Below are 22,507 nucleotides of genomic sequence, written 5' to 3'. Positions count from 1 at the left end.
GACATCAGGGTATGGGCTCCAGGGAGGAGGATGAGGGACATCTGGTAAGTGTTGCTATGAGTGAGCTTAGGCTGAAGGAAAGTATCCGAAACCGAGAGCGTGACGTGAGTTCTCTGCCCAAATAAATTGTCTGCGGTTGACGTTGCCCAACAATAGTTTGGATAAGGAAGAAAAGGAAATTAAGGGCAATGCTTTATTGAATCCCTGCAGAATACTAGCAGCCAGTCAGAGATCATCCAGAGGCTGCATCAGAAGTAGGGGACAGCTTGGAGAAAGCACAAACGGAGAGGAGAAAGGCTCACAATGAGAGGAGGACCCATCAGCTACGTACTGGTTTTCAGTCTGCTGCTTTAACCAAAACGTGTACAAGTGTGCAAATGGCATTAGAGTAGCTCCTAACCCCAACTCAATCTCCTAGTGGTAAAAAGCATTTATTACTCCAAAAGCCCAGGAGCTATATGTGGCTTCTGCTGCCTCTCTGTACCTTAGGTCAGCCTCTGAAGGGCTGCCTTGCTTTCAGTAGAGCTGTCTGTGCCAATGCTAAGAGTAATCCAATATTCCTAAAGACCATTTATCAAAGAGAATCCTGATCTGTGCTGTAAATGAGGGGGTTACACAAATCATCCTGCTTGGTCCTACAACATGCGCAAAGGTGTTCTCACTGCAAACTGTACTAAAGTAACACTGCAGCACAGAACTGTCCCAGTCTGTGTCACTGAATCATGACAGGGTGTGAAATAACAGAGTATGACAATACATTTTTGTACAAAAACAGTGAAGTTTTATTTATTGCAGTAAGAACAGTATCAATCTGGCAATTGATCCCACAATTGAAAAAAAAAAGAATGCAGGAGGCAGTGCTCATAAAGGAAGGTTATAGCACACTGTGCACAATTGAAGGGAAGGACTAGAGGTAACCTAAGCACACCTTATGCAAACTAATCAGGTCGTTACCAGAACTCTGGTTTTCAGCTCTGTATGTCTTCTTCAGTAGAATCCTTGCAGGTACGCAGGCGCTTAGGGGCTGGTTTTTCTAGAAGAAAGTTGGAAAAGTTCTTTAACATGCAATAAACAGACGAAACTGAAGCACAAGCCATGCAACACATGGGACTGAACTAGAAGCAATGAGCCCAAGAACAAATGAAGACTGTTACAGCAATAAAGGGAAGTCATTCCTTCATAGACTGCTGAAGATGACCCTAAAAACACCTGCACTGAGCTGCATTTTGACCTACATCTCAGCACTGCACATAACAGCATAAAACTGTTTTGTGGCAAGAAAACCTTACTAAAACCTCCTTCCAGTTCATGTAACTGCAGATGGAAAGCTTCCCTATCCCAACTTGTCACATTGTGCCAAGCTCAGTGTCACTGAAACAGCTGGTTTCTACAAGAAACAAATGACCAATTTGTTGGTCACTGAGGATATGTAAAGGCAAAAGCTCTGCTTTATGGCTGTGGGATGATCCTATGCAGTTCATGAAGGCTCCTGCTGGGATCAGAAGTTGCTGATGAAGCCCTGCAGCTGTGGCACACACATGTTTGTGGCACATGTGGCCCATGGACTGATGAGGTGGGACAATCTCAAACAGCATAAGTACAGCATGAAATCCACGTGCCACTTACCTCCAGCAGGGCAGGGCCTCTTGTACAGCACGTCCACTGGGATCTGGAAAGTTATGCACAACATCTCCTTATTTGGAGCAACGTTTCTAACCAGGTAAGTAGAGCAGCGTCCCTCTAGGGAGGCTCCCAGCGCAGCCTCAGCCCGTTCCTGGATGTCTTTGGTTGGGTTTTCGTGTTTGGAGAAACCATAGCAGTGCACTGTGGGGAGGACAGCAGTACTGCAGGGCTCTCCAACTAAGAGATGCCTGAAAACATCCAGAAATTCAATAGCCAAAGCTGGCAAGTTCATGACGATATGAAAAGCTGCTTTCTGCTCTTTTACAAGTGTGAGCTCTTTCCTTAGCTCTTCTCTCACTGGCCCCAGGAGGAAGTCCCTGCCATCCATGTTGAATGCTTTTATTTTGTTGTCTACTTTGTTTAGCTTGCAGTTGTGCAGCAGCCAGTTGTAGGATTCTGGATTGAGATCATTTGCAAATACAACACACTTTTTCTTTGCTGCTGGAATAGCAAAAGGTCCAATCCCAGCAAAGACATCAAAAAGGACATCACCAGGCTTTAAAAGCTCAACGATACGGCCGTGTTCTGTGGAGAGACGGGGGTTCCAGTAGACTTTAGCAAAGTCCAGTTCATATGTGAAATTATTTTCTTTGACCTGGAAGACAGAAACCTTTGGTTAAGTCTCTGTGTTCAAATTCCAGACACGTTAAAGCAAAATCAGTAATTAAGACAGCTAAAAAACAAAAGCTAATGTGTAGATTGACATTTGTCCCATTGATAGTGTATGTGCAACGTGTATAAACAGGTCTGCTCATCATAAATAGCCATAAGGAATGTTTCAGCTGTCAATGCAGATGGCTGACTTATGCAGTTCTTCATCACCAGGTGGATGTGAAGCAACAGTTTAAAATGACCATACAAAATAAAATCTGAGGCTTTTCATGAGCTTTGTGGCTGTCTGACAACTCCATTATTGAAAGCAGATCTTGGGAAGATGCCTCAAACCCTCCTTAGCACAGAGTCTACACAATAAATAAGTGTCTGAGAATGATACAGTACGAGAATGGCAGCAGTCAGCCAAATCCAGAGCCACTGGGAGCCAGTTGTGCTGTCTGCAAAAACACCGCATTTTATCTCTTTAGGTGACAGAGTCTGGAAACAGATCCAAGCCCAAAATTCAAGATGACCCTTATCCTACCAACAGAACTAGAAACAAACTGTTTATTCAGACAGCAGTGCAGTGCAATACAGTGCTCTCTTCACACCACTACACTGAATTGTGTGGCTCTGAAGTAACTTATTCCAATTCACTGCAACGTTTGCTTTGCCAGCAAGAAACATACTGACGTGGATTGGCATCCTGTAGTGTGCACTCAGTGCTGTACCAGATGTATGTGTAATGAGCTAATACCATCTGCACAATATTTGCTTGTCACTTCTGACTTGACAATTCAAATGCCTTCCCTGTGCAAGGGAATGGCCATAACGGTGTCTACCCACCACAGCTCTCCAGTAGATGGCTTCAGGTTTTAGCACGTGAAGTTTACAGTAAGAGGGGAAAAGTCCTGTACCTTGGTTACCAGGTTGCTCTCTCCTGCAAGCACTTCCATTTGAAAATTTCTGTATGTGCTGTCAATAATATTGGTTTTATTCACCACACAGGTGATTCCTGGATTCTTGTCAACTATAACCTGGCCTGAAAAGAGGACAGGAGATATTCTGGTTAAGGAACTACAACCTCTTAATGTTATATAAAAGATACAAACAGTGCAGTATACTTTTACATTTATAAAAGCAAACATACATTACAACAGCCCCCCCCAATGACTGCACAGTGCTGGATCTCACTGAAGCACACACTTATCCCCAACCCAATGCTCAGTGCAGTGAGACCACAGTTACTGTTCAAAGAGTTGTGTCTTCTGTGTACAGGTAAAGCATCAGCACAAAGCAATTTAATGCCAAAATATAAAAGACTGGAGTCGTTGTGAGTTCTCTTAGTACATGTGGTAGTTTTGGGTAGAATAATTGTAAAAATATCTTTGGAAATGAAATAACTTCTTTGATGAGGGTTGTTTACCTACCAATCAAATGTCTGTAAGGGAGCTGATGGTCTCTCAGATTCACGTGAGCGATGTGACCAACACGGCTAAAGCCAGAGGTGACATCCTGGCCTTCAGGAAGGACTGCTCGTAGGATCTCCTCTGACTTGAAATTCTTGTAAGTCAGCTCCAAATTGTACTTGGACACCTCAGGACTAATGTGAAGCTGTTTTAATACCTCTTTCTCTGACTCTCCCAATGAGAATTCTGGTACTTTATGAGGATCCAATATAACAAGTTTGCTGTCTTCATCTTCTGGATCCTCAACCACTCGCTTCAGTCCGGGTCGCTGCAGTACCGTCTGCTTTAGGGACTTCAGCAAAGTATGGACAATTTCTTTCTTTACTTTAAGAACTGGAACAACGAGTGTCCTTTTAAAAGCCTCTCGGTTGAGCAGCGTCATCCCACGCACTTCAGGATGCGGCGAATACAGTCCTGGGTTTGTGTCATCCTGCACTGTTTCAGGCATTGTGAAAATTCTCCTCTTCTGAACTACTGCAAAGAGTGCAGGTATTCTGCCAGAACGCTGTGCCAATAGCATCCAAACTGCTGGAGATGATGTATTTGATGCAGCTGGCCTATAATGATTAGTTTTCAGTAGTCTGGCAGAATATCCAAATCCCCATAATATCCTAGAAAAGAAATCATTCATTTTATAGACATTATGTAACCATTCCATTAAAAAGGCTGCAAATCATATGGATTTGCTGTTCTCTTTAACTAGAATTTCCATGTGTACCAGGGAATCCACAATAGTTTTGTAAACCTCTTTATTATCAATTATACACGACAAATTTCTGTCCTTTTGCAAGCATATTTTTAAACTTAACACACTAACTGACTTTAAGCAATGAGATAAGCATCTCTTGCCAAAATACAGCGGGCTCTCTTTATTCTAATAAATGCAATATTAATCCCAGTAAGCCAAATAAAAAATTTCTACCGTCTTGATCCCACTGCCGGATCCCTTCTGCCTCTGATAAATGCATTACCAAGCAGTGGTTGCTAGAAAACAACTATTAGCAACAGTGGTCACAGCTGCTCAGTAGGAATTCCTGCCTCCATCTCCCAGCAGTACGGGTTGCACACAGTACTGCCTTTGCTCCATGAACCGCATGAGAAAGGCAAAGGATGAAATGGAGGATTCTCCTAGCATTACAGAGAAGCATTAGTAATGTCTGCTCAGATGGCTGAACCATCCTCCAGAGCTTGTTCATAGGATGTGGACTTGAAAAGGAGCTCTATGCTTCTTCAAGTGGTTTCCTCTACTAGAGACAGGCTGAGGGGTCTTGGCTGCTCCTAGACAGGAATGGATGATGCTGGTAGCATTGGAGGCTGACGCTGCCCTGGCTACTCAGGCGATTTGCCTTAAGGCTGGTGGTTGAGGAGAAGGCAGCTGCTCCACTGGCCTGCACACTATAAGATGACAGTTGTGCCAGACGAGGTTCTGGTTGGATATTAGGAAAAATCTCTTCTCAGAAATAATGGTGATGCAGTGGCACAGCTGCCCAGGGAGTGGTGGGGTCACCCTGGAGGTGTTCCAGAACCCTGGAGATGTGGCACTGAGCAGTGGGCAGCGGGCATGGTGGGGGTGGGCTGGACTTGGACTTGGGATCTTTGTGGTCTTTTCCAACCTGAATGGTTCTGAATCCATAACACAGCTCCCTGCTCCTGCCCTGCAGACCCCAGTGCTCCCCACATCTCCACACCAGCTCATTTTCCTCATCCAAGCCTTTTGGCACCGCACGGCTCCCTGCCCTGCTGACTCAAAAATGAGCACTGCACGTAGGTGTGCTCAGCTCGGTGCATCCCATCGTCTCCCTTCGGCTCTCCCCTTCCCTCCAGCTGAAGACCGCCGACCCAATTAGCACGGATCCCCCGTTACCACGATTTAATATCCACCACGCCGGGCCCAACTGGAAGTCATTACAGCGGCACCGTCGCGAGAGGAACGACAGCATCGGCTCCGGCAGGCCTGCCTTCCCGCCGCTGCCCCAGCGAGGCCTCTCCTCCCCTCCCACAGCCACGAACGGAGCCGTGGGGATTCCTTCAGACCGAGCCGAGAGGAAAAAGGGACGGGGGAGGGGACACGGCCTCGGCGCCCCGAGAGGCACCGGGCTCAAAGCACACACGGCCCCTCGGGCTGGACGCGAGCCTCCCACCGCGGAGTGCCGGGTCGCCCCGCACGCGGGCCGCGCGTCGCCATGGTTACCGCCCCCCTTCATTCCCGCCCTCACCTCATGCCGAGCCGCTCCGCGCGTCGGCACCCCGTTACGTCATCAAACCGCGCCGCTCCGAGAGCCGGGGGGCGGGGCTCGACGTAAGCCACGCCCCCTTCGCCACGCCCCCCTCCCTCGGCGACGCCCCGCTCCGCTCAGAGCCGCGGCGCTGCGCGGCCATGGAGGCGCCGCCGCGGGGGGCCGAGCGGGGCTGGTACCTGTCCGCCCGGCGGCAGCGGGACTGCGGCCAGGGGGAGGACGGCGGCGGCGATAGCGAGGAGGACGACGAGACCGCGCCGCTGCTGCCGCCGGCGTCGGGCAGAGTGCGTGTGAGGGCGGGGGGCGGCGGGCAGGGGCGCCGTGCGGGCACCTGGCGCTGAGCGCGCTCTCCCCGCAGGGCTCCTCGCAGCGCGGCTCCTCCTTTGGCCTCTCCGTGTTCAACCTCATGAACGCGATCATGGGCAGCGGCATCCTCGGCTTGTCCTACGCCATGGCCGGCACGGGGGTCCTGGGCTTCAGGTGAGGTCCGGCGGGCGAGGAGCGGCCGTGGAGCAGCGGGGGGAGCAGCGAGTTGTGCTGCGCGGCCCGGCGGGGTGCGGGCGCGGCGTGCGGGGCTCGGCTCGCTCAGCGCTGCGTGGGGCTGCCTGCGGGCTCTCTGCTCGTGCCTCGTCTCGCCCCCGTGTGCGCACCGTACGGCCGCTGAATGGAAGGCAGGAAATGAGGAAATCCTGTCTTGTGATAATTTTTTTTTTTTTTTTTTTTTGCAAACGGAGCGTTTTTAAAGATAGAAAAAGCGCGTTGTTCTGCGGGAGTTCCTCACGTGAATGCGTTGTGCTTCCAGCGCCCTGCTGCTGATGGTTGCCGGCCTCGCGGTTTACTCCGTGTTCCTCCTGCTCAGCATGTGCACGCAGACCGGTAAGTGAGGGGAGCTGTCCCACAGCCGTCCCTTGGCAGCCTTCCCTCGCCTGGTCACAGAATGGCCCGGCTTGAGAAGGACCTCAAAGATCATCTAGTTTCATCTAACTGTTCCCATTTGTCATTAAAAAACCCCACAGATTCAAAACGCCTTATATGAAAAGTAAACACCAAACAAACTGATTTATTGCCAGTACTGCCTCGCTGGCTTCTCATTTATTTCTCTCAGAATGCACCTGGCATATTCCCAAGAAGATAAGTCTCCTATTTCTCCACCCAAATAATTTTGGTGTGAGCTAGACCGTGCTTTTTTGGTTATCTATATGCAGTCTCAGTGTTGCTCTCAATAAGCAGCCAACTGCCATTATTCTAATTGTAACTCATTTATCCACTGTTTGGAGTGAATACTGGTCAGATTTTGTTATTATGCAGACTTCATAGATGTGTGTTTTCACAGCGTTTCTGATAGTGAGAAGTGCAGTCCTTACTTAGAAATTACACTGCTTTGAGAATGTCCAAACAGGAGATCCTAACATTTGAGCTCTAGTCTGCTGCTAATATTTTAATTCTTGCTTGTTTTAATTGTTACTGAACACCTGGCTGCTTCCTTGAGTTCCAGCACACAAAGGCCTTGTCTCAGTGGGAAGCCTCCATCTCTTCCAGAACCTGGTTATTGTTTCCATCTCATCTCTTTTCCCCTCTTTTCAAAGGTGATGGGAGAAAGCTGCATTCCATTCCTTACAGGCTGTGCTTTCTGTAGCTTTGGGCTCTCTGATCTTTGCTTCTCGATTCTCCTTAGATCTGCTGCTCCTGTCTTCAGCTATTGAGTGATCTGCCTCGTGCACTCCTTAAAAATCTTCTTCGGAGGTAGGGCTACGTCTGTGTGTGATGTTGGCTGCTCAATGACTTGTGACTCACTGGCATTCTTTTTTCTTTCTGAAGCTTTGCTTGTTAGAGAGGAATCAAAACCTGGGATAAATAGCTAGAAAGATACATATTAAAAGAAAAAAAGATCGAGATAAGGGGTGAATCTTGGTGATGTTTGCTCACCTCTTAAGTTCTGCATTATATAGGCACTAGATGGTATTGTGCTATTATCTGGTAAAGTAATAGGAAGATATCCTCACAAAGAACTGCTGGGGGTGAAGGAGGGAGAGGAGGAAAACATGGAGACCTGATACGCCAGCATAGTTTAACTCCTCATTTATTTATTGTCAAAGGCAACGCATCACTTCCAGAATGCATTTTGGAAACGCACACGGCCAAAAGCAAGGAGTAGCCCTAAATGAGGGGGTGAAGTACTCCCCTAGTCTGAAATGAGCACCGTGTGGTCAATAAGTAGTTAGCACCTCGTGCTGATGGGCATCCCAGCTCTGAGCTATGCCCAGGTATCTCTGCTGCATTTATGGTTGCTGTTTTGAAGGGTGATGGCGGTGATTTTATCGGCCGTAGTTCCTGTAAACTACTGAAGTAAGTTCACATTAAATAGCATCCCAGGCTTTTCCTTGGAATATTCACTTGAAAAAGGGAGATGTGTGACCAGTTGTGCCTTTCCAAAGTGAACTTTGTGTAAATACTTCCAAAATAGATCACTGAGCGTTTTAACATTAAGCATGCGTTCATTTGTGAACAGTGTTACGGTATTAAGCTTAATCTGTGGCAAGGAATGGGAGAGTGGTGTTAGTAGTTTTATATTGAAAAAAGTGAGCTAGGAAAACTTGAAGGGGAAAGGGTAAAGAAAAGCCTTATGGGATTGTTGGAAAACTGTTCACTCAGGTATTTAAATCATAAAAGTAATCCTAGGAAAGAGCCGACATGTAAAGCCCCTTCTGCAAAGGAAGCTTTAATATTAATTCCATTTCAAACAGAGCAGAATTTAAGTGCGGGCACTTAAGTTGTAGTTTGAAAACAAGGAAGTGCCTTGAGTTTGTAAGTGATGTTGGTGTGGGGTGGCTTTGTCCTGGTCAAATGATTTGTGAGGCCAAATGACTTAGAAAACAAACAGTGCCGTGTGTTGGGGTTGGGTTGGACAGGGTTTTCTTCTGGTGTTAATTTGGTGCTACAAAAGCTGTATCAGGGCTTGGGGTGGCAAAATGCTGTAAGTGGAGGAATGAGGAATTGAAGGGGGATGTCCCGTGAATTTTCATGGCTTTTTGCTTTTTTCCATTTGGAGCTGCTCATGAGTTTTGCCTGTGCTTTTTTCACCAGTTTAACTTTGGGCTGAAATGATTTCCATTAATAATGCACAAGAAATGAACCCGGGCAGGCAGAATGTATTTCTGGCAGTAGTGCTGGATATTTTGTTCCATATACTTTTTGAAAGTACCAAAGTAATTGATTAAATATTAACGCTTCCTCAGTGTTCACAGGACTAAACTGATTCAAAAACCAGAATAGCTACAAAAACTCTTCCAAGGCTTTGTGTTGCTGGTTTGAAATTCTGTGGAAAACACTTTTTTTCTTGGTAACTCCGTGTGTGTGTGCGTTGGGTATTTGTTCCCATGCAGTACAAGCAGCTCTCAGACATACTAAACACTGGCCTTCTAAAATGCTATTTATCTGCTGCTAACTGCTCTACAAATGTAAATCGAAGAAAAGAAGAGGGTGAAATCTAGTAATAGACAATGAAATGTATTAAATATTTAATATTGCAGCCCAGGGGTGCCCTGGTACGGAGCCGCCTCCTCCCCCAGGCCTCATGAGAAAGGAACAAGCAGCAGGAGGAGCAGCTGTAGTCCACCAAGTGGAACCAAGGAAGGGGAGGCGAGAGTTGCATCAAGAGAGCTGTGTACTCTGGAGGTTAATTTTACCCTTAGAGGCATTTACAGCTCTGGGCCGTTCTCTGGAGTATTCATGCTTTTGGTATCGCTAGAGCTTCTAATAGCTGAATGGAAAGCAGCACTGGAAGACTTTAATATGATTTCCTCCTTTCTGAGAAGGGATGGTTCTGAGTTGTTTTGAGTATTAGAGGTGAGCTTTGCTGCTCAGGAAACCGCAGGCTGTTGTGGTGTGATTAGTTGGGAAGGTGCGAGTAAGGGCAGGCTGCTTGCTTTGCTTTTGCTTCTGCTTTGGTTTGGTTTTGTTTGTTGTCGTCTGCTTTTTGTAACAGATTGCAGCCCAGGAAGGTGTTTACCTTCAGCAATGTTGGAAGCTTTGTTTTTGAAAGCTGCCACGATGGTGATTGATTGGTGTTTATGTTTGGGGAAAGATGAAGGCATGTTTCTCTTATTGTCTTCACTTAAAAGCAAGCATACACTTAAGAAATAAAATCTAGAAATAGCTTGCCTCTAATTCTTGAGACTAATAGCAAAATTCTTCATCTGTAGTGTTGCTTGCAAAACTCTTTGGGAAAAGGCAGCCTGCTCCTAGTGTAGTATTTTTACTTTTTATACAGCTATTTTTAATGGTACACTGAATTTCTGGTGAGTCTGAGTGGTCGGGCAGATATTTTGTAGCAAGAATACAAGTATATCCTAATGCTATTTTATAAGTAGACTGTATTATAAAATTGTCTCTGAATTGGATCCTGAGCTTAAAAAAAAAAAAAAAAAAAAAAGAAAGAAAAGGCAAAGCTGGAGCTCTTGGGTGATTTTTGCAGTTAGGAGTATTTTAGCTTTTTTATTTCTTTCTTATCAACAGCTGTCACTTCCTACGAGGACCTCGGCCTGTTTGCGTTTGGATCAGCTGGAAAGGCAAGTGTTTGTCAGTGCCTGTGTGTTTCTTTTCTTGCTCTCCTACTTCTGATATACAGCTGTTAATTACATAGTAAGGATATATGGATGCAATCTGTGTAATTGGTAAAGTTCTGATATTGTTAAAAAAAAAAAAAATTTAGTTCCCCAAACCAACTTTCAGCCAGTGTGTTGTGCTGTGAAGGTCAGCAAGCTGTATAACAGACGCTTCTTACATACAAGTTTTTGTGCTCCTTTCCTGCCACTGTGCTCCTCTTACTGTCTTTCCCAGTGTCTGCTCGCTGGCTCTGCACTCAGGTCAGCTCAGCCATCCATTCCAGGTTGCTCTCAGTCCCGTTGCACCATTGCTGTAAGCTGTTAAGAGACACCTGGGTGATTTACTGCTGCTCTTGGAGGTTCTCGTAGAGCTCGACGGTGTTTGCCTTTCATGCAGTTTCTACAATATAAATAAACAGGAATGTTTCATGCATGTTAAGTTTTTGGTGTAAACATACTCAGCATGTCAGTTGTGCCATTTTAGTAATGGGAATTGAATCTGCTTTTCTTGATGGACAGTGTTGTCCAGTAATGTGAAATACTAATGGTAAATACTGTGCATGTAATACTGTGACTCTATGCTCTGTTTCATTTAAGTGATTCTAAAAGCAGGTTTGACCACACAACTGCAATTTCGATAGTTTTCTGAAAAAAAAAAAACAACTCTTTAAATGAGTTCTGCTTAACAGACTGGAGTCTCACTTCTATTTTCATGTGAGAATTAAAACTGAGCTATTAGGTATAAGCTGCCATTAGCATTAATGAGCAGATAGCGAGTGCAGTGTGTGAGATCAATATCTATTGAGCAGAGTTAAGATGTGATTGCCCCCAGCAGATGATTTCATACCATTCTAACATCAAAATTTATCATCTTATTTTCATGAGAGGGGCTGTGGGTACGTTAACCACACGCCATTAGGTGCAGCAGTCATTGAAACACAGGGCGTAAGGGGGCATTAAAATGTGATTCTCCCCTTTTCTGCAGCATAGGGAGAAACACAGGGAAGCAATTCATGGCAAATTTGTTATTTGGTGGATATTCCATGTTATCCAATGAAGGAGGTATCACAGCTTTACCGTGGTGATTTTATTATTCTCCCTAAATGTGACTGTTTTGTAGTTTACTATTATAAGTCGCTTCTTCTGCTAAAAATCATCAGTTTTTGGTGTGTATGGATTGAGGTCAGTGGTTGGGATGTACCTGGGTTGGGAAGCTGTTTGGATTAAGCAGAAAGCTGGAGGTCACCGAGCCTTTCTGGAGGAACCCATGTTTTTCTGCAGCACTGACCTTTCTCTGTGGAAGTATCTGTGATGTTTGTACATCTTGATCAAACAATGGAATGCAGGACGCTGGCTGAGAATTTGCCAGGGATAAACAAGGTTTGCCATTGCTGTGGCTGCCACTAATTGTTTTATCTCAGGCTCTTTTCTCCATTTGCAGTCTAATAACTGTAAACCCTGCATTTGATCTCTGCTTCCTGAATGCATTGCTTTTAACTGGTGCTATTGATTTTTAGACTCTCCTCATTTATCACGGTCATTTTGAATTCCAGTGTTCTCTCTGAACTTCTCTCAGCTTGGTCAGGCACAGATTGCACAGTTTTTGCTTCTTTTGGTTTCTTTGTATGTTGTGTTTATTTTTCCCTCATCCAAGCCATCCACTAATGATAGTCGGAGCATTGTAGGATGGTGCTTGAACTGGCACTCTGGGCTGATAGTGAACTGCTGGTAACTGCTCCTGGAGTAAAGCAGCTCTTCACCCATCCAGTGATCTCATGCTGAAAACACTGGTGTGATTTGTGAGGCTAGGGATCTGCAGATGGAAGCTTGCTGACTCTCCCTCTCCAAAAGCACGGAGCGTTTCTTTCCGTCTGTGGCAAATGACAATACGCTGACGTTCAGCTCATTACAGACCTGGTGTGCTTTTCTAACTGATCGGCTGGGAAAAATGGCAACTCTGCTTCCAGAACTTATTTGGTTTTCTTCCACAATTGTGGTTTGATTTCATTTTTTTCAACGTATTTTCCGGGCTGATTTCTGGTAGTAGAAAGGTGCTACTATGTAATGATGTACGGCACGAAGGACTGTACTGTGTAGATGAGGGCACTGTTTCAGATCTGAGCTGAAACTAAAACAGTGGGAAAACTTCACATACGGCTGCCCGGGTTTTGTCAGTTGGAAGTTAACAACTGTTTATATTCAGTCAAGTATTTGTTTGCCCTATGATTGTCTCTATATTTTATATTAGTCCAATGTGAATAATAGCAATCACAAAAAGAATTGTCTGTCTAGTTTATAGGCTTAGAAAAAACGATGCTTGTGACTGTTAATATTCATAGTTATATGGAGTGAGGAATAGTTTGTGTAGATCATCTCTGCTGTCTGAGTGCCTTTTCAGAGGCAAAGGATGATTTTCCTTTCTACCTGCCTGATATCGATTGAAAAGCACTCATGTTCTCTATGATTTTAAACCTGATCTGCAAAACAAAGCTTTGCCCTTTTGCTACTCTTGTTTTGTCATCTCAGAATGAAAATGCTTTTTTTTTTTTTTTCCTTCAGGGGTTGCTTTGCTTTTATATTCATTTGAGGTTGGTTTCCATGTGTTGAACTCTTGGTGAAGCAGAAGATGCCTTTCCTTTCAGTACTGGTTGCTGCTTTTGCATCTGGTCTGTTTAAGATTATACGTATGTGTTTTTATGACCGTTACAGGCATACGACTCCAGTTATCCTTACCCTTTCTAAAGAAATCAATTTTTTTTATAGGTCCTTGTTGCAACTACAATAATTATCCAGAATATAGGAGGTAAGAAACTTCATACGCTCGATTTTAACTGAGTGGGGTATAATCTCTACAGTCCACAAAACTCCAGAAATGCCGAAGGCAGTAATGAAATGAAAGCGTTCTTAAGGTTGTGATTAAAAAGATGTAAGATCTGTGTGATCACACAGAGCTGAAGTGCTGTGGTCATGGGGTAGGTGGGTGTTTCCTGGGGGGCAGGTTGTATGCCTGCTCTGCATCCCATGGTGTGGAGGACATCCGTCAGTTGGCACTGCTGGCTGGAAGGGGGCTGCAGAACTGTCATCTCCTCCCTGTTCTTCTGGACATTTGTATCTTGGAAGCTGTATTTTTTTTTTTCACATCGTGTGTTCTCTTGGATTTTTTTTTATTTTCCTTTGGAACTTGCTGATACATCTTAGTGATACATGTAACAATGGAAAGCTCAGCCGTGACATTCCAAATGTGCTGTATTGTGATAGGTTTTTCCTTGTTGGTTCAATACCTTGGATTTCAATACTTTCAGTATCTTTTGTTTTCCTTAATGCGTAACAATACAATAACACGAGCTGTCTCTGCATTAAAATAATCAACTAAGCACTTCAGGTATGTTTACATACTGGAGTTCGAAGTAGTGGAGTCCTTAGAAGTAAATCATCCAAAAGCCAACAGTGTTTAACGGAACTATTTTTATTTTCTTTGGCTGATTCCTTTGGATGTTTTGGATTCTTTCATTTAGGTGAGGAAACAGTGTGAAGGTTCCCTCCTTCCCATTCTCTCCTACGCCCTCGAGACACACATGTTTACCTGCAGTGCCAGGAGGAAACAACATTCCAGTTTTGTTCTTCTTTCCTTTAGTTATCATCTGTCAAGTCCAAACAATTCAGTGATCTCTTGTTACTCCGTTGTGGCTTAGTGCTAGACCAACTAACTGCTCGTATGATAACATCAGAATTTTTTGTTATACTGGAAGCTCCTGTAATAAAAACTGCCTGACTTCAGCAGCTATTAAAACCCCTTGCATTAGCTTCAGACAGGAGCGAACATTTTAATTGCAAGATTAAGGATTATTTATTCACATGGTTTGTAGAGGATATTCTGTATCAGTGAACAAATGTTTTAATTTCCTTTCCCGTTCAAGTGGACCTTTTAATAAATAATACTGGGTGAGGGGGGGGTATGCAGTGCAGGTTCTGGAGATCTGGGATAGCACACAGGGCTCTGTGGTCAAAGGAAATAAGGCTCTCATTTCTTCCTCCTAGCAGTTCATAACTTTCTCTGTGTCATTTTTAATAAAATTCACTTCGGTAACTCTAGAGGCCTGTGCTGGATACGAGTGAAGTGCTTATTCTGTCCTTTGCAGTGGGCCTCTCTGCCAGCAAGTGGGGCCTGCTCTGCCAAGCACTGCTTTTCTGTTCAGCTGGTCAAGGGGGAGGGTTCTGCAGGTAGGAAATTCTCTTTTGGATGTATTTGAGCACCCTCATTTTGGTGGAAGTGTTCAGAACTCTCTCGATGCTTCTGTTTCCAGTGGCAGTGTTTTTCGTGTCAGCGTTTTGTGGATCCTCAGCTCTTGTGTGCAAAGATTTCAAGGAACTCGATTTCAAATACTGAAAGAAAGCAAGCTGGCCTTTCTTTTCTGAGCTAGCTGAGGTAGGTAAAACGAAGCCAGGCCCCAGACTTTGAGGAAGCGCGCTTGTGGAACTGTGGGTTTTCACACACAGCTTTGGCACCTTCCTCCACGCAGAACACGTACTGTGCTCTCGTTGCGCTATTGGTGTGAGGAGCTGCCTCAGATCCTGTGTAGCATTCGGATTTCTGTACTGTTTCTCTCTTCAAAAAATGCCTTCTGTGCTTTGACGCAGCCCGGGTTGGGGATGAAGGGCTTTGTGCATCTCTCGCTGAGCCTGGCTGCTTGAAGAAAGAAAGGAAAATCTCTTGTTTTTCTGGCTCCTATGTATTTTAAGTGGGAGTGATGAAACTGTGTTTACCCTGAATGGGAACCGTGCTGCAATGAAGGATGAAGCTTCAGTTCTGCCCTTTTACCTTTGTGCAATGAGGTGTTCCCCTCCTTTTGTTTTATGGCTGTTTGAAGGAAGCACTGTGTCTGGCGGGCAGAATTCCAGGCTCTGTCAACATCTTTAATTCCAGAATAAGGCTAAAAATAAACATTGTTTTCTGCTACCTCCTCCATCATCAGACCTGGGTACATTGCATCATGTGGGATCTGATTTCAAAGGTGATTGGGGAGCACTAGATAATGAATAATGATTTGTGATTAAAATAAGCGACTGCGCTGGGCTCACTGTCACTCGCAGCATTTTTAAAGTCGGTTTGATCACTTCTAAAAATAATTGAAGCTCGGAAGTGATTTACATTCATTTGTGGCAGAGAAAGCTTTTAGCACGCATGTAAATACAGCTAGGCTTTCTCATTTGTCATCTTTGCTCGCTTAGAAAGAAAGCCTGAATTGCAGATTTGCATTTGACATCCTAATTGCCCATTAACGACTTTGCGGAGCTGATTTCTCTACCAGCGGATACCCCGAGGCAAAAAGCACGGCTTGGATTTGTGGAGCTGCAGGAAAGCTGTCGTGGTACAAATGCAGAGCGAGGTGATCTGAAAGGTCCCTTCCGACCCAAACCATCTCTAGGTCTGTAAGTGGAGCAGTTTCCCAAACGCACATTTCTTGCCGTGCGGAGGGTTGTAGGACCAGAGGATGTCCCGTGCTGGAAGGATCTTCGAGCTTCGCTCTCCGCAGCGGCTCAGCTCCCGGGCGCCGCGCGGGGCTGCGAGCCGCCTTGGGGGCAGCAGCGGCGGCGGCTGAGGGCTGCTCCGACAGCGCCACCTGCTGGCCGCCCCGCGCTGCTGCCCCGGGGCCGCTTTTTCCCGCCTTTCCCCCCTTCTTTTTTTCACCCCTTTTCCCTGTGTGAGGAATACGCGCGCTCCCTTTCATTACATGGCTAACAACAAAGCGAAACAAGGAGCTTGTTTTACCAAGTGAATAGAGCATTTTTCTTTTCTTTTTTTTTTCTTTTCCTCCACTGAGGGTTCCTCGATTCTGAAGTTTAATTATAAATGTATTTAACAAAATTCATCTTGAACGTAGTGAATATTTTGAGAGAAACGAGAGATAAGACGGAAACCCTTATTTTTCTAACCGGAGTACAGTACTCTGTACAAAAGTTTGAAAATAAACAAACAGTGCAAATCGTGGAAGAAGAAAGCACACCTTGTCACATGCTGATACCTTAAGAAATTACTGAGCTGCCATTAAGGATGGAAAGCCTCATTCTGTTTTCAAGCAAACTCAAATGTTTGTTTTCACAGCGCAGTTTGCTTTTGACCTGACAGCCTAATTACCTTCATTGTTTCTCAGTGAGGATTTCCAGTGCAGAGCTGCCTTAATTAAGGGCAGGTTTGTGTGCTCCCGTGCTGTTTTCCCATTGCAGTTGGTGGTTGTCGGGATGGTTTGTGCTGCAGGGAATGCTCACCCTGCTTTAAAAACAAAACAGCAGAACTCCTCACCTGCAGCTGTGCTTTGGAACATGAATAGCTATACGGAAAACACTGCAGTTCTATTAGCATAAGTGCAATTAAGCTAATGACATCTTAGTAAAAGAAATCTGCTGTCTGTGTGTCCCCAGTGAAAGAAGAGGGAAATAAGGTGCAGCTCACTTTAGCATAAGTGTGCTGTGAAATAGGATTTATTCTGTTATTTCTGTCCTTCAGCCTCTGATCTTTTCAGTATTTAGGGGAAAACAAGGATCTTATTAATGGAACTCTTCAGAGGATTAAGAGTTGCAAGCATCTTGATTAATCTCCATCATCTCTTGGCACCTGGGAGGAATCTCTGTCTCACCTAGATGAGAACCAGAATTGCTCTGCTTGTTCCTGGTTCCCAAACCAGCATAGCTCTTTTTCAGTAGAAGCTGCAGAGCTGATGCATTTGTGTGGATAACACCCATTTTCACAGCTTGCCTCTCCTGCTTAGGGAGATTGCAGCCTGGTTCCATTTTTGCTCAGCACTTAATGGTGTGAGATGTCTTAATAGCGATCTAATGTGATCAGCCGTGCTGGTAGATTAGGAAGACTGATCGGGAGATTTAGAATCCTTCCCTTGAGTGAAATTATATGGAGGACTTTATTACCAGCCATTTTCTAAGGAAGGAATGAATCTTATGTTTATGCATAAGTTTAATGTATATATATTCTCTTGCATTGTTACCGTGGATTTCAGCAGCTGATCATTTTTTGATAGGACAGTAAGGAGACATTACTAGTACTTTTCTGGTAACTAAAACACCAGTCATGCTCGGACTGCCCCTAAAGAGGGGTTTGGGGACAAACTTAAAAACAACCTCAGTTTCTCTTCTCACTAGCAACTAATGTTTTGTTCAGGTAGGGGCCCTCGTGGTGAGTGTGAAGCAGTATTACAGCACAGTGAGGGTATTTCAAATAATATCTTCATGGTACATACAGTTATAGAGCTCAGCAGGTTGTAATGTAGTAATGAAAGTGTAATGCAAGTATCCTTTTCTATATGACAAACTTTTTTTCATCAAAGAGTCAATGCCAAATTTCAGAATGTGACAAAGTCATATATGTATGTATTTTAAGAATGTAATTTGCGGCTTCCAAGGCAGTGCTAAGTCTATTGAATGACAAAGTAGTAAAGTGATTTTGATTCCTGCTGAATACTGTTCTAGTATCTGAATATTGATTTTCCTGAATACAGAACTTCAGACTCACTTAGTTTCCATCAAATAGCTCTTGGTGCATATTGAAAGTTACTGTAAGGCAGCATCGCTGCTGCAATATCAGTAGCTAAAAACGAAGAAGTGAGCAAATTGAGGTTGCTCCAGTGATGGATATCAGCACCTGCGTGCTGCCAAAGCCTCAGGTTACAGCACTGAACGCCCTTTGTTTTGCAGGAAGCCTGCCTCACCCAGTGCTCAGACAGATGGCTCATTCTGCAAAGAGGTGATATAAGGAAAACAGGCTGCTGGCTTTGAATTCAGGGGATGAAGTGGGGTGCAGGAGCAGTAAGTTCTGCTCTTGTACCACATGTGTGAAAGGGGGACAAACTGAAGGGAGTGTTACTACTGATAGATTTGAATGCTTGAATCCTAAGGACTAATGTAGACCTGCCAGGCTTTTTATAAGATGCCTTAAAAGTTAACCTTTAAAACATTACCCTTATCTTGCAAGTGACAGGATGCAGGTTATTTCCAGAGTGGAATAAACCAGAACCCAAGGTATGCTTCATGTTGTGCTCACTTGTGGCACAGCGTAGCCGTGTGACTCTGGCATCTCTTCCTTCTGCTTTAATCCCACTACCAAGGGTGACTGATATTCAGATGTTCCAATACTACTTGGCACTGATTTTCATTGCAGGCATCAGGAAAGTTAAGTAAAATGTCATGTTTGGATCAAAAGATGAGCAACTCTTCCTCAGCCACAGCACATGCCCTTTATTTCTACCTAAGTAACTTCAGCTTTGAGAAACAGTCTTCTGCACTCAGTTTGTAGTGGGACATGTAATTTGTTAACGTCTGATCTGTTCAGAGTCATTTATTCAGACTTCGTAGAATGCGATACAGACGTTTCTCTCTTTTTCTTCTGTCATGCTGGGTAAAACTTCCAGGAGCTGTTGCTTGTGAGAAGCATGAACTGCACTACAGCTACATTTGTAAACTACAAAGCAAGCAGGATTTGTTCTGTTAAACTGTATTTAGTGAGGGTGTCCTGCTCAGGTTTATTTAAGAGATTTGTGTTGTATCTGAACAGCAGGATCTAAATAGAATTGTTATTTATTTTCTCCATCTTATAGAACAAACGGGAGGAGATAAATTGGCAAAAAAAAAAAAAAAAGTCTTGTCCCATGAGGTTGTTTCTCGTATGCACAGAGAAAGGAAGAGAGATGGAGACAAATGTTCAGCATGTGCAAGACTCGTGGTGCATGATTGGTTCCCAACTCCAGAGTGGAATCCAGTGAAATTGGACTCCTCTTTAAAAAACAAAGAGTGAGTGCACAACAAAGGATAAGTGATCAAATGATTAGCCAGAGGCTAATAGGAATGTGAGGGAAGAGTGACAGATTGCATGGTAGGAGGAAATCTGATCTGGAAATTGAAGCTTTCTGCAGCTGAGCTGCAAAAGAACTAATTTTTAAACCTTTCTGAGGTGCGTAAATATATCAAAATTCCAAATTGCTTGTGTACAAAGCATTGTGCAATACAAGAAAGGAGGCTAATGGGTAAATAAATTTAATTATACTTTAGAGGAAGTTTTCTTTTTTCACCTTCTGATTTTTTTGACCATCTCTCTTTGCTTAGGATGAAACACCCACTCCCTCCTAGCTTAGTGTTAATTTTCTTACAAATTCTGGTGATTTAGAAATGCACATGCTGGAAAGGTCTTTGATCTTTGCAGATAGGAGAGTAAAATGGGGCAATAGGTAACACACCTTGCCAGGTGTAAACAACAGCTACACGTCAACAGGGAAATACAGTCAAATCCTAGAAAAATCAGAGCTTTTAATTACGAAGAAGCGAATATTTCCTTATTTAGTGACCCACCAACTGTTTTTAATTTAACCTTGCGGTAGGTAGATGTCACTTTGCATTAATGCAATTTGCTTTCTTTATGGAGACCACATTCCCTTTCTTCAGATTTAACACTGGCTGCTGCAGTACAGCAGTGTCAGAGTCCACGCATTTTCCAGGGTTCAAAACATCCACTCTTAACTCAGCATATGGAAGTTTGCCGTCATACATTTTTCAAACAAATATTATTACTGGAGAGCATCAGAAAAGGAAGCACAGTGTTCTAAACTACCAAACAGGTCAGTAAGATTTGAATGCAACAGATGAATTTTCATCAAGCTTTGTATATGACTGAAGGCGTTTGCAGGCGCAGTGCTGACATCACTTGGACAGATGGCAGTCAGTTCCCAGCAGGCTGTGATGTTTGCTGGAGCTCTTTGTAATGCCTGATGTTATGAGTAATTCTCTCTTGGTTGCTGGGTTGTACAAACGTTTGCTGTTTGTGTGAAAGCAAAAAGTGACAGCAGCAATATGTGACGTTATCAGGGTAATAGAAGTTGTGATAAAAAAATGTAAGAACTCTTCTATATTTATGCCTTTTTTCTGATTAAATGTGCCTTTGATCATTTCATTGAGCAAAGCAGAAAAATGGCACCATGAAGTAGTGCTTGGATTTACTTGTATGCATCATGACTTTCTGATGAGTACAAATATAAATGCTCTATTTCAAATCATCACTCCTGCAGGATTAACTAACACTTTCTCTTCAGATTTGTAGTTCTTGTAAATACAGACATGCAGTATATAAAGAGCCTTTCAAGTCCCATTCTCGTGTTTAGATTTGCAGTGCCTTTATTTGGTGTAACAACAATTGAACAACAACAAATAGAAAGTATTTTAAAAAGATCTGTTGTATTGATAGAAGCAAATCTCATGAGTTACTCTCATCCTCATCAATGTCTACTACAGAGCTGGGAAGAAGTGCTGCAGCCCCAGTCTGTGCAGATCTATGTTGCCAGGTAAAGGGTCAGCCTGCTGCTCAGTATTATTTTGTTAGCCCTTTGGATGATGTTTTCCTTGCTTCAGGACTCACGTCATAACTGCCTCTCTGGAAGCATTAGCCAGCATCAGCATGGTATTCAGTGATTTACAGCTATTTTTAAAGGAAGCATATGAGAAAATAAATGTTGATTCCGGTGCCACAGTGTCTAATATACAGCTGAGATGTTCCAGTCATAACTGTGCTAGTTAAGCCATGCTGGCTGTTACAGTACTGCTGTTCCTGTGCTGAATCTGCTCTGCTTCTGTTTGCAGCTATGTCATCTTATCTGTTAATTGTGAAGTCTGAGCTTCCTGGTGCTGTTGCAGGGTTCTTAAGTGGAGATGAGAGCGGGTAAGTAAAAATGCTGCAAGTATTGTGAATTTATCTTGGTGAAGAAAGCAGCTCAGGACTGCTGGAGGAGATGGGTACTGACACTTCCTTCTGATCTCACATGCTAAAAAGTTACTTATTTACAGGCATTCTTGGAATATGAAATATTTGGTATCTGTAAACCTTCTGCAGCGCACACACAGAGTGTGATTCTTTCCCATCAGACAACCTTAAAGTCGGTGGCAAAACTCCATTCAAAGAAATCTGTAAAAATTTGAAAGGGAAAGCAGGAAGGGATGGGAGGGAGGGGAGGAGAAACATTTAAACTGCTGTCATGTTATCACTTAAAATATTTCAAGACCACAGTATGAAATCTGGCAGACATTTAAATTTAAATATTTTGTTGTCTTGCTCCAGTAATTGGACTTGTCTTGGGAAAAAGGCCAGGTTTCCAGGCTTGGTTTATAATTCCATAACTTGGCTGCCAGTAAAGAAATTATTCTTCACAACTGAGCTATAAAGCTGTATGTAATGTGTGTCCCTCAGATTCCTATTAGAGCTGTCACAAGGAATCTGTGCCTGCCCTAGGGCAAGTGCTGCAGCTTCAGAGCTGAAATCTCTTATTCAGGTTGTTGTAGTGCTGCTGTTATCCCTGATGGTGTATTTCACACTGTTACTGCAGTTTTTCCAAGCTGATTTTTTTAGGTGTTTTGAGCTCAAACTGGATTGAAAACTCTGTAGTTTTCTAAAGGCTGTGTGATGCTTCTGCTATGCTTTCTAGGTTGAAATTGTTTTTTAAAAAGGCACTTTAGTTCAAGTCCTATTTTTTCTTTATTTCCTTCAATTTTATAATGTGCTTTGAGAAATTGTGTGGTGCTAACCTCACTTTCTGTCTTCCTGCTCTCCTTTTGCCCTTACAATAATGCATATTTAGTAAGGGCCTAATAATAAATGATTATGTTTTATGTGCATGTCATTTTTGCTCTGTTAATGCAAGTTTTCCAGCTGTGATAGTCATCAGCTTTTCATTTGGGCTTTATTACCTTCTCCTTCCAAATTGTGCTTTCAGCTCTCCTGTCCCATACAGAGTGCTGTTGAATCTGCTGCTTTATCTGCTCCAATCTGTTCATTGCCATCGTTTGCACGTAACATCACTTATGTTGTTTTTTTTTTAATTTGATGCCAGCTCTGTTTATGCAGATGGACTTTTCCCAACAACGACACAGT

At 43.7% G+C, this 22,507-nt stretch overlaps 2 protein-coding genes across 4 annotated transcripts in view; one reads left to right on the top strand and one right to left on the bottom strand.

Moving 5' to 3' along the window:
- Window positions 1-779: 779 nt before the first annotated feature.
- On the bottom strand, window positions 780-6,091 carry TRMT5 (tRNA methyltransferase 5). 3 transcript variants are annotated; one of them, XM_090141819.1, is made up of 5 exons: window positions 5,963-6,091; window positions 3,708-4,357; window positions 3,195-3,319; window positions 1,627-2,278; window positions 780-1,033 (listed from the first exon to the last, which is right to left on the bottom strand). In XM_090141819.1, exons 1-5 carry the CDS (start codon window positions 5,965-5,967, stop codon window positions 969-971), a joined length of 1,497 nt encoding a protein of 498 aa, XP_089997945.1. In that variant the 5' UTR covers window positions 5,968-6,091; the 3' UTR covers window positions 780-968. The 3 variants fall into 3 exon arrangements, with proteins under 3 accessions (XP_089997945.1, XP_031461183.2, XP_089997943.1); XM_031605323.2 differs by lacking the exon at window positions 5,963-6,091 and adding an exon at window positions 5,628-5,955; XM_090141817.1 differs by lacking the exon at window positions 5,963-6,091 and adding an exon at window positions 5,888-5,933.
- A 32-nt stretch (window positions 6,092-6,123) lies between these two features.
- SLC38A6 (solute carrier family 38 member 6) overlaps window positions 6,124-22,507 on the top strand; it is a 38,083-nt gene continuing 21,699 nt past the window's right edge. The window contains exons 1-6 of the mRNA XM_031605321.2: window positions 6,124-6,267; window positions 6,342-6,463; window positions 6,786-6,859; window positions 10,499-10,551; window positions 13,351-13,390; window positions 21,223-21,301. Of these exons, the coding sequence (XP_031461181.2) occupies window positions 6,124-6,267; window positions 6,342-6,463; window positions 6,786-6,859; window positions 10,499-10,551; window positions 13,351-13,390; window positions 21,223-21,301 (512 nt within the window). The remainder of the gene's footprint in view (window positions 6,268-6,341; window positions 6,464-6,785; window positions 6,860-10,498; window positions 10,552-13,350; window positions 13,391-21,222; window positions 21,302-22,507) is intronic.

Source organism: Phasianus colchicus, chromosome 5 (genome assembly GCF_987193195.1).
Source record: "Phasianus colchicus chromosome 5, bPhaCol1.hap1.1, whole genome shotgun sequence".
In the NCBI taxonomy this organism is placed as follows: domain Eukaryota; kingdom Metazoa; phylum Chordata; class Aves; order Galliformes; family Phasianidae; genus Phasianus; species Phasianus colchicus.
Note: the sequence above shows the minus strand (reverse complement) of the source record. Positions and strands in the feature narration are given on the sequence as shown.

What these genes read in the sequence shown, in the direction of transcription:
- TRMT5 (XM_031605323.2), bottom strand. Translation starts at nt 5,950, where the DNA reads ATGAAGGGGGGCGGTAACCATGGCGACGCGCGGCCCGCGTGCGGGGCG. An exon ending in AGAGCAACCTGGTAACCAAG is followed by an intron (nt 2,279 to 3,194) that starts GTACAGGACTTT and finishes TCTGTCTTCCAG; the next exon opens with GTCAAAGAAAATAATTTCAC. An exon ending in GAGGCCCTGCCCTGCTGGAG is followed by an intron (nt 1,034 to 1,626) that starts GTAAGTGGCACG and finishes ACTTTCTTCTAG; the next exon opens with AAAAACCAGCCCCTAAGCGC.